At 54.8% G+C, this 18355-nt stretch overlaps 1 protein-coding gene across 1 annotated transcript in view; it reads right to left on the reverse strand.

Moving 5' to 3' along the window:
• CELSR3 (cadherin EGF LAG seven-pass G-type receptor 3) overlaps positions 1-9712 on the reverse strand; it is a 36598-nt gene extending 26886 nt beyond the window's left edge. Inside the window, 10 exon segments of the mRNA XM_049640371.1 lie at positions 100-285; positions 700-869; positions 960-1085; positions 1347-1510; positions 2045-2202; positions 2311-2399; positions 2769-2884; positions 3181-3406; positions 3790-4440; positions 5950-9712. Of these exon segments, the coding sequence (XP_049496328.1) occupies positions 100-285; positions 700-869; positions 960-1085; positions 1347-1510; positions 2045-2202; positions 2311-2399; positions 2769-2884; positions 3181-3406; positions 3790-4440; positions 5950-9697 (5634 nt within the window). The 5' untranslated portion in view covers positions 9698-9712.
• Positions 9713-18355: the final 8643 nt, after the last annotated feature.

Consider the following 18355-nt stretch of genomic DNA (forward strand, 5'->3'; position numbering starts at 1 on the left):
TACAGTGGAGACAGTTGAGGGGATCTGGACTAGAGAGGGGTCAAATGAGGTGGGTCTGGTTGGGAGACTAACGGACTACCCAAGAGTCAGAGATCAGACCTGGAAGAGGCTATAGTCCAGTGAGACCATGAGGACATGGTGGCCCCGCCGGCCACCTGGCTCCTCCTGCAATTCCAACCGCAGATCGTGCCACCGGCCATCACTGACAGTCACCTGGTCCAGAAGGAGGTGGGCAGCACGGCCCGAGCCCCTGGTCACTGTCACCGACAGCAACCCCCGATCCAGCTGCAGATAGAGAAGCACAGCCCTGGGTCAGGGCCCCAAGTTGGGCTGGGGCTTGGAGAGTCAAGAGGTGAGATCAGGGGGTTCAGACATCAGAACTGCAGGGCTAAGGCTATATCTGGCACACAGGGCATTGTGCCATAGGATCACCATGTCCCTGAGAGTGAAGTTAGGGGACTCAGAGGTCAAGATCAGGGATTATGGATTGGTGCAGCTAGCACAAAAAAGATATGCTGGGGCCCTGCACCTGCAGAGGATATTATGGTGGGGAAGAGGATCAAGGGCCAGGGTCCAGAGTAGGGTCAAGTATGGTCAGTACACCTGGCAGGACTAGGTTGTAACAGACCAGGAATGTTGCTGGTGGCATTAGAGGTTGAGAGTTGAGGGTCTAGGGAGGGGCCAGGAGGACAGACACACCTGACAGAGGAGTGTGCTGTGTGGCCCAGCCTGCACTTGCATCAGGACCCCCTGAGTCGCCCGTGTCCGAAATGCCAGCCCCAGGTACCACGGCACAGACACAGTCATGTCATTTCCAAAGTCCCAGCTCAGCGTCCCATTGCCACGGAAATGATGGGGATGGGCCATGGCTGGGGGGATAAAAGGAAGAGGATCACAGGTCCCACCTGAGGAAAAGACCTTACCCTGCAGGCCCCTCTTGCCCCATGATGCCCACTCACTGAGCCTACAGTCTTTGCCACCGAAGCCCACAGGGCAGTCGCAGCTGAAGCCACCCCAGCGTTCTGAGCAGAAGCCGCTGTTCTTACAGGGACCCGAGTCGCAAAAGTGCAGCTTGGCCTGGCAGCCTGGGAGAGGAAGGCACATGGCAGATGTGAGAACGTGGGGGGCAGGGGGCACAAGTATTATCAGGACACAGGGGTCCAGAGGGGCCAAAAGTGGCCATGATTTTAGCCCCAGATTCTCTCAAGATGGAGTTGGAAGGAGACAGGCCCTAAGGGTTAAGCTATGGCACAATGCTTGCCAGCAAAGGAAACAAGGATGAGGTCAGATTTGGAATCACTCCACATAGCCCTCTTCCCCCTCCCTAATGTGGGGACATGGCCTACCTGCCATGGTGCCATTGTTTGCAACGAAGGCTGCCATGTCCATTCGGCGGCCATCAATGTACAGATCTCGCATGCATCCAATGAATTCCTTGTGCGACACGGGGAAGTTCTCGGGGAGGTTGGGGACACCCCCCAGGAGCAGAGGGCCCGTCAGGTCCAGGGACCTGAGGATCAGGGGTCCTCATCATTGTTGGGACAGAGGCCAAGGTAGGGTTGCTCCTGAGGGCCACAGAAGTGGGGGTGGGGTGGGAGTAGGACTCAGAGGGTAAAGGTGATTTAGGGGGGAGGGTAAGGCCAGGGAAGAAGCTGGGGCCTAACTTTAGTTGTGGGGGTGCAAAGGAGAGTTCATGATGGGCAGATGGTCTAGGGAAAGGTGAAGGGGAGGGGCTGAAGGCTAGGATGAAACAGTGAGGCATTTGGGTGGTTGGCGAAGAATCTAAGGGGATGTGGGGCATTAGGAAGGGGGCAGTGGATACTGGAGGACTGGGTGCTTGGGGACTGTGTATGGGAGCAGGGAGGCAGGGGTAGAATAAAGAGATGGGGCTACGGTGAGGTAGGGGAGAGGATTTGTGTCATAGTGGAGAGAGGATTTGTGATTTGGGGAAGGATGGGGTGGCAGGTTGGAGACGGGCATGGGGTCAGGGTTGGAGTGGGCTTTGGCAGGCAGAAGGCATGGGAATCAGGGGCTGGGGTCTCACTTCTTGGAGCTTGTTTGCATGCCAGCAGCTGCACATGAGTAGTTGCCAATCTCAGCACCAAACTGCAGAGCCACAGCCACGTCGCAGTCATCCACGCTCAGCACAGCCACTTTATCCTTGGAGGGGCCCTGAGCACCCCCCAGGGCATCTGTCCGGGGCTAGAAACCCAGGCACACCACTCAACAGGACCTCCAGGATTGACCCCTAAGGGGCAGAACCTGGCATCCCAGCTCCCCTCATACTGCCATGCCAAGGGTGGTGCCCACCTTGTTGTAGTATCTCAGATGCACTGTGTGCCACTGCCCATCACTCAGGCCCCCTGGAACTGTAGGGCTGACCACTGTATTGGACTCACCTGTGCAGGGGATACATGTGGAAGGTTGTCTGGAGCTGCCTAGTTACCTTTCCCTCCCCATCCCTACTCAGGTACAGTTACTCCCAGGATGGTCAGGGATACATCAGATCAGTCCCATCCACTGGTGACCATACTGGCTGGACCAGAGTACCTTGGAAGATAGGAGAAGCACACACCACTTGGAGAGATGGACTCTCTCCCAGGGAATGGCTAAGGGGGTAAGATCCTCACTGATGTCTGTTTGACATGGAGGTACATGTTTAGGTGTACAGTGAGGCAAACCTGAGGGGACTCGAGGCTTATACCCCCCAGCCATCTCACCTACTCATGTACCCGCTCCCCCACATATACATCCACGGGAGCACCCACCCGTGGAATATGTAAGCCGCACTTGCCCGGCCACAAGCTCCAGGGCCAGGAAGTCGTGCTTCTCGTTCAGGCGCCCGTTGTAGAAGAGTAGTCCACTGGGCTGCACTGTTGCGAACCTGGATGGGGTGGACAGGGCAAGTCACGAGCGGGACACCTCCTCACACCCACCATCCCTGCGACAAGAAGTTTCACGGGGCGTCAGCCAGGCTAGGGTGAAGCAGGAAAGGAGGAGAGCGGGTGCGGTGACGTCAGGGACAATGCAGTGATGTCAGGGACAGTGATGCTCCGAGACATCCGGGGAGGGGCGATGTCCTGTGGGACGTCAGGATGGGGCAGCCGGGAATCTGACTCAGGGTCACAGAGGGAGTGGGGACGGCGTGGAGGCGCGCAGAGATACCGGGCGGGCACCTACGAGAGGGACAGCGTGAGGTGGAAGCGCTGCCGCAGACCGCGGAACATGACGAACGAACTGGGAGGGAAGGAGCGCGCCGCCACCTCGCAGCGCGGGCCCTCGAAGGCGCCGCCCGCCGGGCACTGGCAGCGGAAGCCGCCGTCGGGCCCGTCGGCACACGTGCCTCCGTTGCGGCAGACGCCGGGGACGCAGCGTCCGGCCTCCGTGTCCAGCTCGCAGTCTTCTCCTAGGAGTCAAACCAAGGTTGGAGGAGGTCAGCCGCGGCTCCAGGGGGCCCCGCGCCGCCCCTCCAAAGCCTCCCAGCCCACAGAAAGGGCGAGCTCCCTGGGGGCGGACACGCCTCCTATCGGTCTGGCCCCGCCCCACGTTCCCTGCAGCTCCGGTCACGCCCCCACGCCCCAGGCCACGCCCCCGCCGCAGTCTCAGCCCGCCTAAGGCCTCTATTTCTTCGGGGCTTTAGGTTCTCCCAGGGCCGGGTTCTACGGCTTCGCGCTCCGCGGCGCCGCACCCGACCCCGGCAGACTCAAGACAGATTCCCCATCCTCGCTTTCACTGTAGTTCCGCCCTCACGCTCTGCCCGTGGCGCCTCCAGGCCCGCGGCCCGCCCACCTGTGAAGCGCGGGCGGCACACGCAGGTATAGCCACCCTCACGCCGCGCGCAGGCGCCGCCGTTCCGGCACGGGTTGGAGTAGCAGAGGTCGAGCTCGGTCTCGCAGAAGTCTCCCGTGAAGCCGGGCGGGCAGCGGCAGCGCAGGCCTGCGATGGGCTGGATGGGTCTGAAGAGCGTGGAGGCCGAGGCCAGGAAGGGAGCAGACGAGTCGAAGCGCAGCACGGACACGCACTTCATGTAGTTCTCACAGGGCTCGCGTAAGCACACGTTGTCGTCGAAGGGCAACACGTCTAGGAGCGAGCGCGCGGCAAGGGCAGAGCGGCGCACGTACAACTGCTCTTGCAGTTCCTCGGAGCTGAACCAGGGACCCGCAGCGCCTGCCCCGGCCCCGCGCGGCGCCAGCGCCGAGAAGCTCACATTGAGCACGGTGCCCCCCACGTCCGTGTCATTCTGGATGTTGAAGATGAAGACGTCCTCGGCGGGTGTGGCAAGCACCGCGGCCACGCCTTCCAGAAAGTGGCCCAGAAGCGGTGACAGGAAACGCTCCTGCCACATGTTCTCAAGGCGCACGGTCAAGCTGTTGGCCAGCAACTCCTCCGTGATGATGACCACGCGTAGCACACACTGCGCCGTCACGCTATGCAGCCCATCTGCGGGTGGGGGTAGAGGCAGTGGTCAGTCTGGGGTCAGCGGCTGCCCTTCCCCGGGACTCAGAGAGCTGGGGCCAGTGAATGCCTAGACTCCCAGCACCTGTGAGTCAGCAGGCTGACCCTGCCAGACACAAGGGGGTCTGGGGCTTGTGACCACCAACTCCTTCAGCATCAGGGTACCAAGTTGCTGCTTCCTCTCCCCTCCCTCCAACGCCAGGAGAAACCTGAGTCAGCCCTTGGGTCAGTAAGCCATTCCTCTAACAGCACACAAGAGAGTCCCTAAATAGTAACTCACCTTCCCCCAGGTTATGGCCAGCAGCCACCCTCACTCAGAACATAAAAAGGAGCCAGGGCCACTGACCACCCACCCCTACCCCCCAGCATTGCATAACCAGCACAACATCCCCTCAAAGAAACAAACAGACTTCTAGATTAATACTTACCCATCCCCTATCTCTGGTCAGCAAACTGCTTTTCCATGGCACTAGAAGGGCCCCTGGCCCTGTGACCACTCAACCCCATCCCCCAGAATCCTGGCTCAGCAAACTCTCTCTCTCCAGGAAGGTCTTGAACCCTGACCACCACCCACCTGCCCCCTCAGAATTCTTGGATCAGAAAGCTGCCTGTCATCCCAGACCTGGGTCCTGTGATCTCAGTGGTCACCTCTCAAAATGAGAATGAGGTGCTTATATACCTTGTCCCCAGACCCTAGTACACACTGGATGGCCAATAAGGATTGGTTGTTGAGTGAACTTAGGGATAAATGAAGTCTGTGCCTTCTTTGGCAGTGTGAGGAGTCCATGCTCCAGAATTGGGAAGTGAACAGCAGTGGAAGCCTCTCTCCCAACCTCTGCAGCAGCAGGCACGATTGCAAGAGCCTCTCCCACCTGCACCCTCCTATGAGGGAGTGTTTGTGAAAATCTGGGGCTGTAGAGGTAGAAAAGAGGCACGTGGGCCTCTGGACATTTTCCCAAAGGGCAGGTCCTCAGTCAGTCCCTTGGATAGCCGTCAGGCCAGTATGGGCCCACTCTCTGTCTGAAGCTGCCAGAGTAAGCTGCTATTCATGACCATTAAACTATTGGCCCACCTTCCCTGTACATATGGGGTAAAGGTCAAGCTGGACCCAAAGTAATGCTTCATCTGAACAGGTGTGAGCTGATTGGCCCATGCTGGCTTTTCCTGTGGCCTCCAGAGCATTAAGCCAGGACCTGCAGGCTTTTGGGGATGGGGGCACTATCCCTAGCGTAGTAGACAGTTCATACGGTCTTTATGGGATTTGCTATATGCCGTAGAATCTTTGAGGTTCTGTGGAGACTGTCCAAGACCCTAAGCAGGCTATGAACCTAACCTGTAAAGCCTATGGCAGATCCTGTGGGGGTGCAGGAACCCAGCATTTAAGGGATTCTTGGAAGGCTTGGAAATCCTTCTTTGGTTTCAGGTGCCCTGTGGAGCCCCTGAGGCCCTGAGGGTTGGGGTCACTGGGTCACTTGCTTGCCCCCCACCCCTCACCTGTGACAGTCACCAACATGGAGGCCACCAGTGGGCGGTTGTTGTCTAGCTTGCGGCTGAGTCGAAGCTCCCCACTGGTCTGGTTGACCACCAGCAGCTGCAACTCATTGCCCCGCTCAAAAGAGTAGAAGAGGTGGTCAGAGACATCAGGGTCATAAGCTGGGATGCGCCCAATAATGCCTGAAGGAAAGGTGTCTGAGCGGTTGGATACATAGTTGTTGAAGAGGATCTGGAAGTTGTTGAGCACAGGGCTGTTGTCATTCTGGTCAACCAGGCGGACATGCACAGTGGCTCGACTGACCAGAGGGGCAGACGTGGCCTGCACCACAATCACATATTCCTGGCGGGCCTCATAGTCCAGGTCAATGAGTGCCGTCAACTCTCCAGAGAAGATGTCCATTTGGAACAGCTCAGGGATGTTCCCCTCCACAATCTGGTACATTATATGTGCATTGGGGCCTTCATCAGGGTCTACCGCAGTGATCTGAGCCACCACTGAGCCCACAATGCTGTTCTCCTTCACTCGCACCTCAAACTCCTCAGCTGGGAAGACAGGGGCATTGTCATTTACATCCTGCACCGTCACCTGGATGCTGACCGGAGTCCTCAGTGGGGGTACACCTCGGTCCACTGCATAGGCAGTAAGTTCATACACTGGTACTGCCTCCCGATCCAGCCGCCTCACTGTGCGGACAATGCCAGAGGTTGGCTCAATGGTAAAATCTCCATCACCATCTTCCCCATTCTGGAAAGTGTACTGGACCCTGCCATTGGCATGAGCATCTCGGTCAGTGGCTGAGATCTGCAGGACACTGGTGAAAGGTGGGGCATCCTCAGATACCAATCCCGTGTAGTGGGAAGCCACAAACTGTGGAGCATTATCATTGACATCATTGACCATCACCTCCACATAAGTGGTGTCTGCCTTCTGTGGGATGCCATTGTCCCGAGCTGTAATAGCCAGTGTGTAGGTCACCTGGTCCTCATAGTCCAGTGGAGCCTGTAGTGTAATGGCCCCTGAATCTGCATCGATGCGGAACTGGGGCAGGTTGTCCTCCAGGAGATAGGTGATGCGAGCATTCTCACCCACATCATCATCAGAGGCACTGATAACCACCACAGTGCTACCCACTGGCCGATCCTCATTCACGCTCACTGAGTAGTGGGCACTTTGAAATACAGGCCGGTGAGTGTTGGCATCTGTGATATTGATGTGCACATAGCAGTGATCATGAAGCGCACGGTCAGAAGCAGTTAGCACCAGCTTGAAGTAGCGTTCCTGCTTGTAGTCCAATGGCAGAGCCAGTGTCACCAGACCTACACCCCCCTGGGTGCTGATAGCAAACCGATTCCGGGTGTTGCCACCTGTGATCTGGTAGCTGATGGCACTGTTGGCATCACGATCTACAGCGGTCACACTGACCACAGTAGTGCCCACAGCTGCATCTTCATTCAGCCGTAGGTGGTACTCCTTCATCGTAAACTCAGGCCGATTGTCATTAACATCTAGCACAGTCACCGTGACACTGGCTGAGGCTGAGAGTGGAGGTGTGCCATGGTCTCGCGCCTCCACACCAAAGAAATAATGCTCCACAGACTCACGATCCAGGGGACCACTCACAGAGACCCAGCCAGTGGCACTGTTTATCACAAAGGGCATATCAGGTGCCACACCAGTTAGGGAGTACTCTAATCTGGCATTCTCCCCATGGTCCGCATCCACTGCCTGAATGTGGATGACCGAATGGCCCAGGGGTGCGTTTTCCAGTACAGAGACCTGGAAAGGTGTGCTGACAAAGATAGGAGTATGGTCATTGATGTCCACTACCTGGATGCTGGCCAGGCCTGTGTTGTTGGACAGTGGTGGCCGGCCTGCATCCTGCGCCCGGATGCGCAAGGCATACTCTCGCTCTGCCTCAAAGTCCAGAGGTGCCACCACCTGGATCTCGCCCGTGAGGCTGTCGATCGCAAAATGGCCACGACTGTTGCCGCTGATGATGTTGTAGTGCACCAGTCCATTGGCATCCTTGTCCCGGTCGGTGGCTGTGACGCGTAGTACCACCGTGTGGGGGCGCACGTCCTCGCGCACTTGAGCCACGTAGCGCTTCTCGCTGAATTGGGGCGCGTTGTCGTTCTCGTCCAGCACAGTTATGTGCACACGCACAGTGGCAGAGCGCGGCCCAGGTTCCTGGCCCTGGTCGCTGGCCTCCACCACCAGCTCGTAGCTTTCCATGTGTTCCCGGTCTACGCGACCGCTGGTGCTTATGAGGCCAGACCGCGGATCAATCTCGAAGGCGGCGGCAGCAGCGGCGCGCGCAGCTGGCGGCCCCACGAAGCGGTAACGCAAGTTGGCGTTGGGGGGCGCGTCGCCGTCTGTGGCACGCAACTGAAGAATGGGGTAGCCCTCCTCCACGTTCTCGCGAAGAGTCTCCCGGTATTGCGCCTGCTCAAACACTGGCGCGTGGTCGTTGCGATCGGTCACTGTAACGGCCACCATGGTAGTGGCCGAGAGGCGCGGCGAGCCGTGGTCCTGCGCCGTCACGCGCAGGTAGTGCCGCTCCATGCTCTCGCGGTCCAGAGCAGCCTCTGTGCGAATGAGGCCGCTTAGTGGGTCAATGCTGAACAGCTCCAGAGAGCGGCTGTTCATAAGCGCAGCCAGCGAGTAAACTAGGCGCCCGGCCTCGCCTGCGTCCGGGTCCTGCGCCACTACGCGTAGCACCGCGGTGCCAGCCGCCTCGTTCTCGGGCACTAGCGCCTGATAGTTGTACTGCGGAAACTGCGGGTGGCGGTTCGCGGCGCGACGGGGGCGGATCCTGCTCGCTGTGGGTATTCTCCAGGTTCCCGACTGAGCCCGGATCCCCGGAGGGCGCGGCCCGGGGCGCTGCGGGAGGAAGCGGCGGCGGAAGAGACCACTCGAGCGCATGCGCTCGGGCGTCGGCTCGGGAGCTGTCCGAGACTCGCGCAGTGCTGAAACAGACTCGGGAGCTGTCCTCTCTATGAGCGGTGCTGAATCCAGCCCAGGGCCACATCCTATAGCCCTGGGGGGACAGTCCGGCTGGGGGGCTGTCCTCGCCGCTCGAGATGTCGCAGTTCTCTCGCTCTGACCCCTACGCCTCGGTGCCCACAATTCCCCGCAGCAGCGCGTGGTTCCCACTTTTTTGGGGGTGCCTCTTCCAGGATTCCTCTGGGAGAACACTGGCTTGTAACCACGGGGCCGAACCAGAAGGTCCAAAGGGAAGGGAGAGCTGTTCCTCAGGCTCGGGACCCCTGGGGGCAGAGCCTCTGGAGACTGACTATCTTTTCGCAAGGGTCCTGTCCGCCCGCAAGAGGAGACCTCTGGGCGCCAGCATAATAGAGCCCCTGGTCCCTGTCCTGTTCCTTGCCCGCGTCTGTCTAAAGCCTGGACCCCATATTTCGCTCCCAACCCCGCGTCCGGCTGCTCAGGGAGCCCTCTACCACTCTGGGCGCTTTGCCTTCCCCCTCGGAGCCCCAAGAAGACAGGCTCCCTGACTCCCAGGCCAGGCTCTTCATCCTCTTGGACCCCGGGCGTCTCGGGACAAAGAGCTAAGGCTCCGCCGCCGGTCCGCGCCCCTGGCCCCGTAGCGGCAGCTACCCCTGGGTCCCAGCCTTGGCCCCCGTCGACCCCCAGCTCCTCTCGGCTGAGAGGGAACAAAGAGAGGAGGAGAAGGAGCAGGAGTAGTGGGGTTGTCGGCCCCCTGAGACCCCACCAAGGCGGCCGCCTCGCCATCACCCCCCGCCTCCCCACACGGCCTCCACCGCCCCTCGCCCCGGTCCGGGCCTTGGGCCCGCCCCGCCGCTCGGGCCCCCTCCCGGGCCCCTGCCGCCGCCCCGGTCCCCCGCCTCTCGGCCTGTCGCTCCGCACCGCCTTCGCCCTCTGGGCACCATCTACTCCGCAGCCAGAGCCCCTTTGGCGTGAGGCCCCGGCTTTTGCCGCCCCCACCACAGCATCCCCGACGCGGCTGCCGCCTCCCGCCGCTCCAACATGGCTCCCGGCTTCAGCGATGGTTCGTTCCACCTCAGCCCCGAAGCCCCAAATCCTGTGGTACAGCCCGTTGCGCATGGCAAATCTGACTGCTGAAGCTGTTGTCGCCATCTTTATTAAGGGCAAAGCATAAGTGCTGCCCTCGGTGCTGAATAAGGGTTGGAAGGTTCGCCGCCCCTGGATCCACCCTCCTTGCTTTGGGACACCCCCCTCACCCGCCTTCCTTCTTCTAGGCGCGGTCTCAGCTCCATCTCTTATTCTTCTGTTTGCAGGTCTTTTGTTCCCCTTCCTGAGCACTAGTTCCGGACCCTGTCCTGGAGTTTGGTATGAAAATTGGTGCCAATGTTGCGCAGAGAGCGTTCTCATGACTCTTGGCAGGGGTACCATGTGGAATCCCGGGGACGCAGGGGAGGTTGACTGGATGGGGACCTGGGACGCCAGACCTAAGGTTGATAGCTTGAACTGTTCGACCACTGAGTTTTAACTCGTGAAACATGTCGCGACCATCTGTTTGGAGTGTCTCTGCAGAGCAAGGACTGGAGATGACCCGCCCAGGCGTGAATAGAGAACAAACTCTTCCCTGCCTTGCTGGAACCCAGCAGTCTCCTGCGCTGGGGGCCCCTCCACTGGAGGAAACACCATCCTCCAGGCCGCGGGTCTCGAAAGCTCTGGGATGCCACGTGGAGCCCGGCGTTGCCTTGTATAACTGCAGCCACGGCTTCCTCGGATCCCCGCCCCTCGCCCTCCACGACCGCGCCCCTTAACCCCTTGAAGGGACTAACGGAAGCTCAATCCTCCTCCCACAGTTCAATACAGTTCTCCCAGAGCTGAGCAATTCCAGGAGCAAGTCGGTTCCGGATGGCCAATGGGCAGATAAGGCGGAATAGACGTCACAGAAGACGACACCGGGTTGGGAGAGAACTATTGGCACAATGGGAGGCTCCGCCCCCCGACGGCGGACTTATTGTCTTAGGGGAGGGCTCTGTGGATTCCAAGGTAGCCGGGAGAGATAATCCCGGAGGCTCTCTGCCCCCTGGCCCGCAAAGGCAGCAGCGGCAACGCCCTGCAGCGTCATGGATAAAGGGCGCGGGCGTCCCCAGACCAAGGAGGGGTTTAGGGTGGGATCCCAGAACGTTCCAAGGGGCGCGGCTCCAGTTAGGAACTAAAGCAAAACTCCTGGCTCAGGCCTGCAGCCCACTCCAACGGTACATATGACATCACCATCGACCAATCAGGCGGCACATTCTTCGGCCCCTCGACTTCTTCGCTTCCGGGAGGGGGGGTTCCCGTGGGTCCCACCTCCTGAGCGCCCTACCTAGCTGTGGAAAGCTGGCAGGTGGGCTCCAGAATCTGAGGACGCCCTAAGGTCGGAACCTCATGCCGGATATACGGTCTCGGTTCCTATGGGCGTGAGGATGGAGCACTGCTGAGCTGCTGAGGTGGAACTGGGTTGGATCGGGGTCCAGTCGGTGGAGGGCCTGGAGGGGCGGGGCCAGGGACGAGGATTTGGCTGTACAGTAGCCCTCCGGGTCCACAATCTAGCGAGTGCAGGGCACGAAACTTTACACCAGCAAAGGAGGGAAGCAGGAGGCACGCTAGGGGGAAGAGTACTAGGGTCCCTGGGGAGCTGCCTCAGGCAACTTAGCGATCTGGGACGGCTTCCTGCTGGAGAAAATGCCTGAGCAGAGCCTCGAATAACCAAGAGGAAGTCTGCACCTACAGGGGAAGCAGGAGCCATCCTAGGTCTTGGAGGCTAAGTGGGCGCTGTGCAGAGGGGTAAAGGAACCATGGCAGAGGGAAATCGAGCTCTGCTGTCTTCATTAGGGCTAGCAGTGGCTTCAGCTGATGCTCCTGTAAAGAGCAAGACCTAGACCTCTCCTTAATACACTTGACTTGCGGTGTAACTGCGGTGGCCAGCCCTGTCACTCCCTAATGTTCCTGCCTCCACTGTTATCCTCTCTTTGTGGCTCCTCTTCCCCATGTGCACTCACCTCTGTGTCCCATCCCCCACCCGCACCCCAGCCCCGCTCCAGCGGCAGCTTCTAATGTCCCCTGTAAAGACAGAAACTAAGTATTGATGATAGATCCTCCCTTCCAACAATGTTCTGGAGGAGCAGAACATTACTGGAGGAAAACATTTTACATTCATGACCACAAGTCTCAATATTATATCGGAGGGGAGGGCCTAGCCAGTGCTGTAAGGCAGGAAAAATAAAAAGGTATGAGGATTGGAAAGGAAAAAATAAAACAAGCACAGGCAATAGGATTGGGTATGTAAAAAATTTTAAAGAACCATAGGTAAGTTATTAGAGTGAGTTTAGTTAGCAAAGACATTGAATACAAGGTCAATACATAAAAATCAATTGTTGGAGCACATGGCTGGCTCAGTTGGTGGAGCATGCAACTCTTGGTCTTGAGGTTGTAAGCTTGAGCACCATGTTAGGTGTAGAGATTACTTAAAAATTAAATCTCTATATAAGTAAATAAGCTGTAATTTCTACATATCAGCAACAGTTTAAAAAAAAATGATATGCCGGGCGCCTGGGTGGCTCAGTTGGTTGGGCGTCCGACTTCGGCTCAGGTCACGATCTCGCAGTCCGTGAGTTCGAGCCCCGCGTTGGGCTCTGTGCTGACAGCTCAGAGCCTGGAGCCTGTTTCAGATTCTATGTCTCCCTCTTCCTATGACCCTCCCCTGTTCATGCTCTCTCTCTCTGTCTCAAAAATAAATAAATGTTAAAAAAACATTTTTTTTTAAATTTGATATGCCATTTACAAAAGCATCAAGTAACAAAATGCCAGGAATAAAGCTAATGAAAATTGTGCAACAGGGCATCAGGGTGGCTCATTCAGTTGAGTGGCCTACTCTTCCACTCATGTCATGATCTCACCGTTTGTGAAATGGAGCCCTGCATCAAGCTCCATGCTGTCAGCAAAGGATTCTCTTTCATTTCTCTGTGCCCCTCCTCCCTCCGCTTGCTCTCCAAATAAATGAATATTTAAAAAAAAAAATGTGCGAGGCACCTGGGTGGCTCAGTCGGTTGAGCGTCCGACCAGTTCAGGTCATGATCTCATGGTTCGTGAGCTCGAGCCCTGCGTCGGGCTCTGTGCTGATGGCTCAGAGCCTGGAGCCTGCTTCCAATTCTGTGTCTCCCTCTCTCTCTGCCCCTCCCCCAGTTGTGCTCTCTCTCTGTCTCTCAAAAATAAATAAATGTAAAAAAATAAAAAATAAATTTAAAAAATGTGCAACACACACATGATATTGAAAGAAATAAATACATAAATGGATGAAAAACTATGTCCAAAAATTGGAAGATTCAATATTGTAAAGATGCCATTTCTTCCAAAATTGACATTGACATGTGGTTTCAATACAACTCCAATAAAACCCCAGTTGGTTTTGTCTGTGTGTATTCATGTGTGTGTGTAAACTAATAAACTAGGTTCTAAAATGAGGGCCAGGAATACCCAAGACTGTCTTTTTTTTTTTTTTTTTTTTTTTTACTTATTTATTTTGGTAGGGACAGAGACAGTGCAAGTGGGAGAGAGGGAGAGAGAGAGAATCCCAAGCAGGCTCTGAGCTGCCAGCACAGAGCCTGATGCGGGGCTTGAACCCGCAAAACCGTGAAATCATGATCTGAGCCGAAACCAAGTCAGTGACTGAGCCACCCAGGCACCCCATAGTCTTTTTTTTTTTTTAGGTTTTATTATTATTTTTTAAAATAATCTCTACACCCACATGGGGCTCGAACCCACAACCCAGAAATCAAGAGTTACAAGCTCTACTGACTAAATCAGCCAGGCACCCCACCCAAGACAGCCTTGAAAACCAAAGTAGGAGGACAGTTTTTCCTCTACTGGGTATAAGAAAGCTACAGGAAACCAAGACTATGGTGCCAGTACAGGAATACACTCCTGGAACATAATCCAGAGATGAGCCTAAAGATGTGGGAAGCCTTGAATTTTGATGAGGTGGCTTTTTTTTTTTTTTTTTTTTAGAGTGAGCAAGTAAGGGAGAGGGGAGAGAGAGAGAGAGAGAGAGAGAGAGAGAGAGAGAGAGTTTTAAGTAGCTTAGTATGGAGCTTGATGAGGGGCTCAATACCATGACCCTGAGATCATGACCTAAGCTGAAATCAAGAGTAGGATGCTCAGCCGACTGAGCCACCCAGGAGCCCCCAAGGGTGGCTTTTAAGAGTCAACATGAGGAGGGGTGCCTTGGGTGGCTCAGTCAGTTGGGCATCCAACTCTTGATTTCGGCTCAGATCATGATCTCATGGTTCGTGAGATCGATCACCATGTTGGGTTCCCTGCTGACAGCTCAGAGCCTGCTTGGGATTCTCTCTTTCTCTGCCCCTCGCCCCCACTCTCAAAACTAAATAAACTTTAAAAAAAAGAGAATCAACATGAGGAAATGACGGCCTTTAAAAAAATTTTTTATGTTTATTTTTTTTTATTTTTGAGAGAGAATGAGCATGAGTGGGGGAGGAGCAGAGAGAGGGAGACACAGAATCTGAAGCAGGCTCCAGGCTCTGAGCGGTCAGCACAGAGCCTGATGTGGGGCTCAAACTCACGGACCGTGAGATCATGCCCTGAGCTGAAGTCGATGCTTAACAGACTGAGCCACCCAGGTGCCCCTGGGCTTTTCAAAAAATGGTGCAGGGTCAGTTGGATATCTGTGTAGAAAAAAATTAAATGAGACCCCTACTTCATACTACATACATAATTCCAGATAGATTTGACATCTGAATATGAAAGAAAGAGAACACAGCTTTGAGAAGACAATACAGAATATCTTCATGACTGTAAGCAAATATTTATTAACAGGACACAAAATGCACTAAGCACAAAGAAAATCCTGAGAAACTGGATTACGTTATAACTAAGAATGTACTTTCATCAAAAGACTATGTTAAGGATGGGAGAAGATTTTGCAAAATAGATAACCCAAGGACTCAGATGCCACATACATACTACAAATCAACAAAAAAATAGATAACCCAGCAGATGAGCAGGCCAGAGATTTGAACACGCACTTCACAAGTGATCCAAAGAACCAGTAAACTAATGAAAAAGTGTTCAACCTCTTTAGCCATTAGGGAAATACAAATTTAAAAATACTACCATAGTGTACCAGAATGACTAAAAGCAAACAAAAAGAATGGCTGACAACACCCAATTTGGGGAAAGAGGTGGAGAAGTGGAAGTCGCGCTACTGGAGGAGCATACACTGGTACAGCTACTTTGCAAAAACTATTTGGAGCGTTGGCTTGTGACCCTGCGGTTCCGCTCATGAAAACATATTCCCCAGTATAATGCGTATGTGCAACAGGAAGACCTGTGTAACGATGTCCCTGAGAGCGCTATTCACAACTGCCAAAAACTGGAAACTGAAAGGTCATCAGCAGTGAATAAATGAGGGTATATCCCATACAACATTGGGGGTGAACATACTGGAACCGCATACTGTCACACAGAAGAATTTCAGAAACTTAATGGTGAATGAAGAAGCCACACAGAAGAGTTTATACTGTATGATTCCATCTACGTAAAGTTCAAAAATAGGCAAAGCTGATCTGTAATTGCCTCTAGGGAGAAGGTCTGGAGAGGAAGGAGGAATCAGTGATTAAGAGGGGGCACACAGGGACGCCTGAGCAGCTCAGTCGGTTAAAGTGTCCGGCTCTTGATTTCAGCTCAGGTCACGATCTCACAGTTTGCGGGATGGAGCCCCACATCGGGCTCTGCGCTGACAGCGTAGAGCCTTCTTGGGAGTCTCTCTCTGCCCCTCCCCTTCTTGTGCTCTGTCTCTCTCTTTCAAACAAACATGAAAAAATTTTTAAAAAGAGGGGGCACCAAAGTGGGCCTTAGGGACCGGTGATACTCTATTTCTTGACTTGGGTGGTGGTTATAGCAGCATTCTCTGTCAGCATTCATTCAGCTCTATTCTTTGTATAGTGTAATTTTCATGGCTATGTTATTCTTCCATAAAAACAGAGAAAAAATGGGGTACTTGGCTGGCTCAGTCAGAAGAACATGTGACTCTTGGTCTTGGTCATGAGTTCAAAAAGAGAGAACAAAAGGGGCACCTGGGTGGCTCAGTCGGTTAAGCGTCTGACTTCAGCTCAGCTCATGTTCTCACGGTTCGCGATTCGAGCCCCGCGCTGGGCTCTGTGCTGACAGCTCAGAGCCTGGAGCCTGCTTCGGATTCTGTGTCTCCCTCTCTGGCCCTCCCCCGCTCACACTCTGTCTCACTCTCTCAAAAATAAACATTAAAATATTTCTTTAAAAGAGAGAAAAAAAGAAAACATTGTTTTCAACTACTCAGAGCCTCTGTATCTTTGGGGGACTGAGCAGGCGTGTGATCTTTACCCACTCCCTCACTCTGGAGTTGCCTGATGTGTGTGTGGCAGCACCATTAGGTACCCGTTTCTACACTAGAGGTCAGCCCAACCCCCCAGCCCTCATTGCCTCTCAAAATTTCTTGAGTTTTTTCCCTCAGTCCCACCCAAACACCCACCCGAGTGGCTTAGTTGTCTCCCTCTGCCCTTTCTTTTGCTCACCATATCCCACATTTACCATCCTTCCAAGCAGCCAAAGGGGTGTTTTCTCTCAAAGAGTTTCCTCGCTGAGGAACTCTCTGGCTAATCATATTTCCCTCTGTGGTTCTAATTTTGTGTTGTGAGAGCACCATCGGGGTATCTGCTGAGTGGGTCCTGGAGGTCTGCACCCTCTCACAGCATCTGTCTGCTGCCAGAGGCCAGTATGTAACTTTGTCACCTGGGGCTCTTGCATCCCTTACAAACACGTGCCAGGGCCTCTTGGACAATCATACAGAAACCGGCAGGGCTTTCTGATCCTCATGCCATGGGGCCCTACTTTGCTCATCATAGGTGCCAGCACGGGGACAGATGGCACAGCACAGCCCTGCCCTTCCAGTGTCTGTGTGTGCGCAAAACAGGGAACAGAGCAAGGCATGGGGGCTGTCACAGGACCTGTGCTTTTCACTCAATTACACTATCTCAGGAGGAGAATCATGGTTCTCTCAGCACTCCAGTGAGGAAGAAGTCATGGCTGGAAGTCAGTGTCACTGACTCTGGATGTGAAGGGAAAGGCAGAATGGCTCTGGGATGAAGAGCGACCAGGCTGTGCCACACAGCTTTACTGGGGGGCATTTTGTCAGCCTCTCTTCAGGTCCAGCAGGGGAGCCTGTGCGTTTAACCCGAGTCAGCAGTTAAGGAAGGACATCTCATCAGCCATGAGTGCTTAGTTCCCTCATCAGTTCTCATCAGTGCTTAGTTCCCTGTCAAATATTCCTGCCTCAGCTTCCTGAGGACCTGTTTTCAGGGGACCCCACTCCTAGCCCTGACCTCTCTGTGCTTCTTGCTGGATTAGACAGTCCTGTTGAGAAAATAACAGAACAGCCTTCTGCCTTCAGCCCCCCAGTGAAAAAGGAAAAGTTATGACTGGAAGTCACAGTATCGGGAACTCTGGACACGTGAAAGGGTCTTATGAGGATCGTCCTGGGTCAAAAACCAAAGGGAACTGATGAAAACCACTTCTGACTGATGTCTGTCTGTGGGTTCCTGACTCTCCTCCCCCCATTTATGGCGAGAACCTTTGTTAACTTGAGAGCCCACAAGGAAAATGAAGTTTTTGCCAAACGGTCCCTAATTCTCCTCAAACAGTAGTGCCAACTAAACCCCACAGCTGTTAAGATACTCTCCTTGCCCTACAGTAATGGCCAAATCTCTGCTGAGGCTGCAAAATGAGGGGCTCTTGTTGGACCCACTGACAAATGAGAAAGGGAACAGAGCTGGACAGGCAGGGAGGGAGGCTGAGGCTGGGGTGGGGCCTGCTTCATTTGAGAGCAGCTATGAAGGAGAGGCTTTCAACAGGGGAGAGAGTCAGCATTCAAAGCAAAGAAAGATGTAAGTGAAGTCTGGGAGGGCAGTCGCCTACAAACGGACCATGGGGCACTCGGCTTGGCCCAGAAGCAGGAACTCAGGGAGAGAAGCTGGAACAGGGCTCAAGGAACTTTGATGGACAGACCTATCAGGGACCACCCCCTCCTTACACTGGAGAGATCAGGGCAAGCAAGTGACAAGGTCCTGAGGCCCCAGCGTCCCTGCCCATCCTCTCCCACAACAACCCAGGATCATACAGGGGAGCCTGTTTCTGGATGCCTGTGATTTATTTCCGAAGGTGAGCTGCAGCACACGGGAAAATACACATGGCTTTTCAGTCTACATTTTTACAGAGAAAATATTCTGTCATTGGCTTTCTGAGTGCCATCACCCTATTCTGTGAGGCTCCAGAATAGCTGGCCTGTCTCTAAGATTCTGCTTTAAAGCAGGAGCTTGGCCAAGACCCCTGGGGGTGGGAGCAAGGGAAAGCGACCCCCACGGGGAG

This window comes from Panthera uncia, chromosome A2 (assembly GCF_023721935.1).
Source record: "Panthera uncia isolate 11264 chromosome A2, Puncia_PCG_1.0, whole genome shotgun sequence".
Lineage (NCBI taxonomy): Eukaryota > Metazoa > Chordata > Mammalia > Carnivora > Felidae > Panthera > Panthera uncia.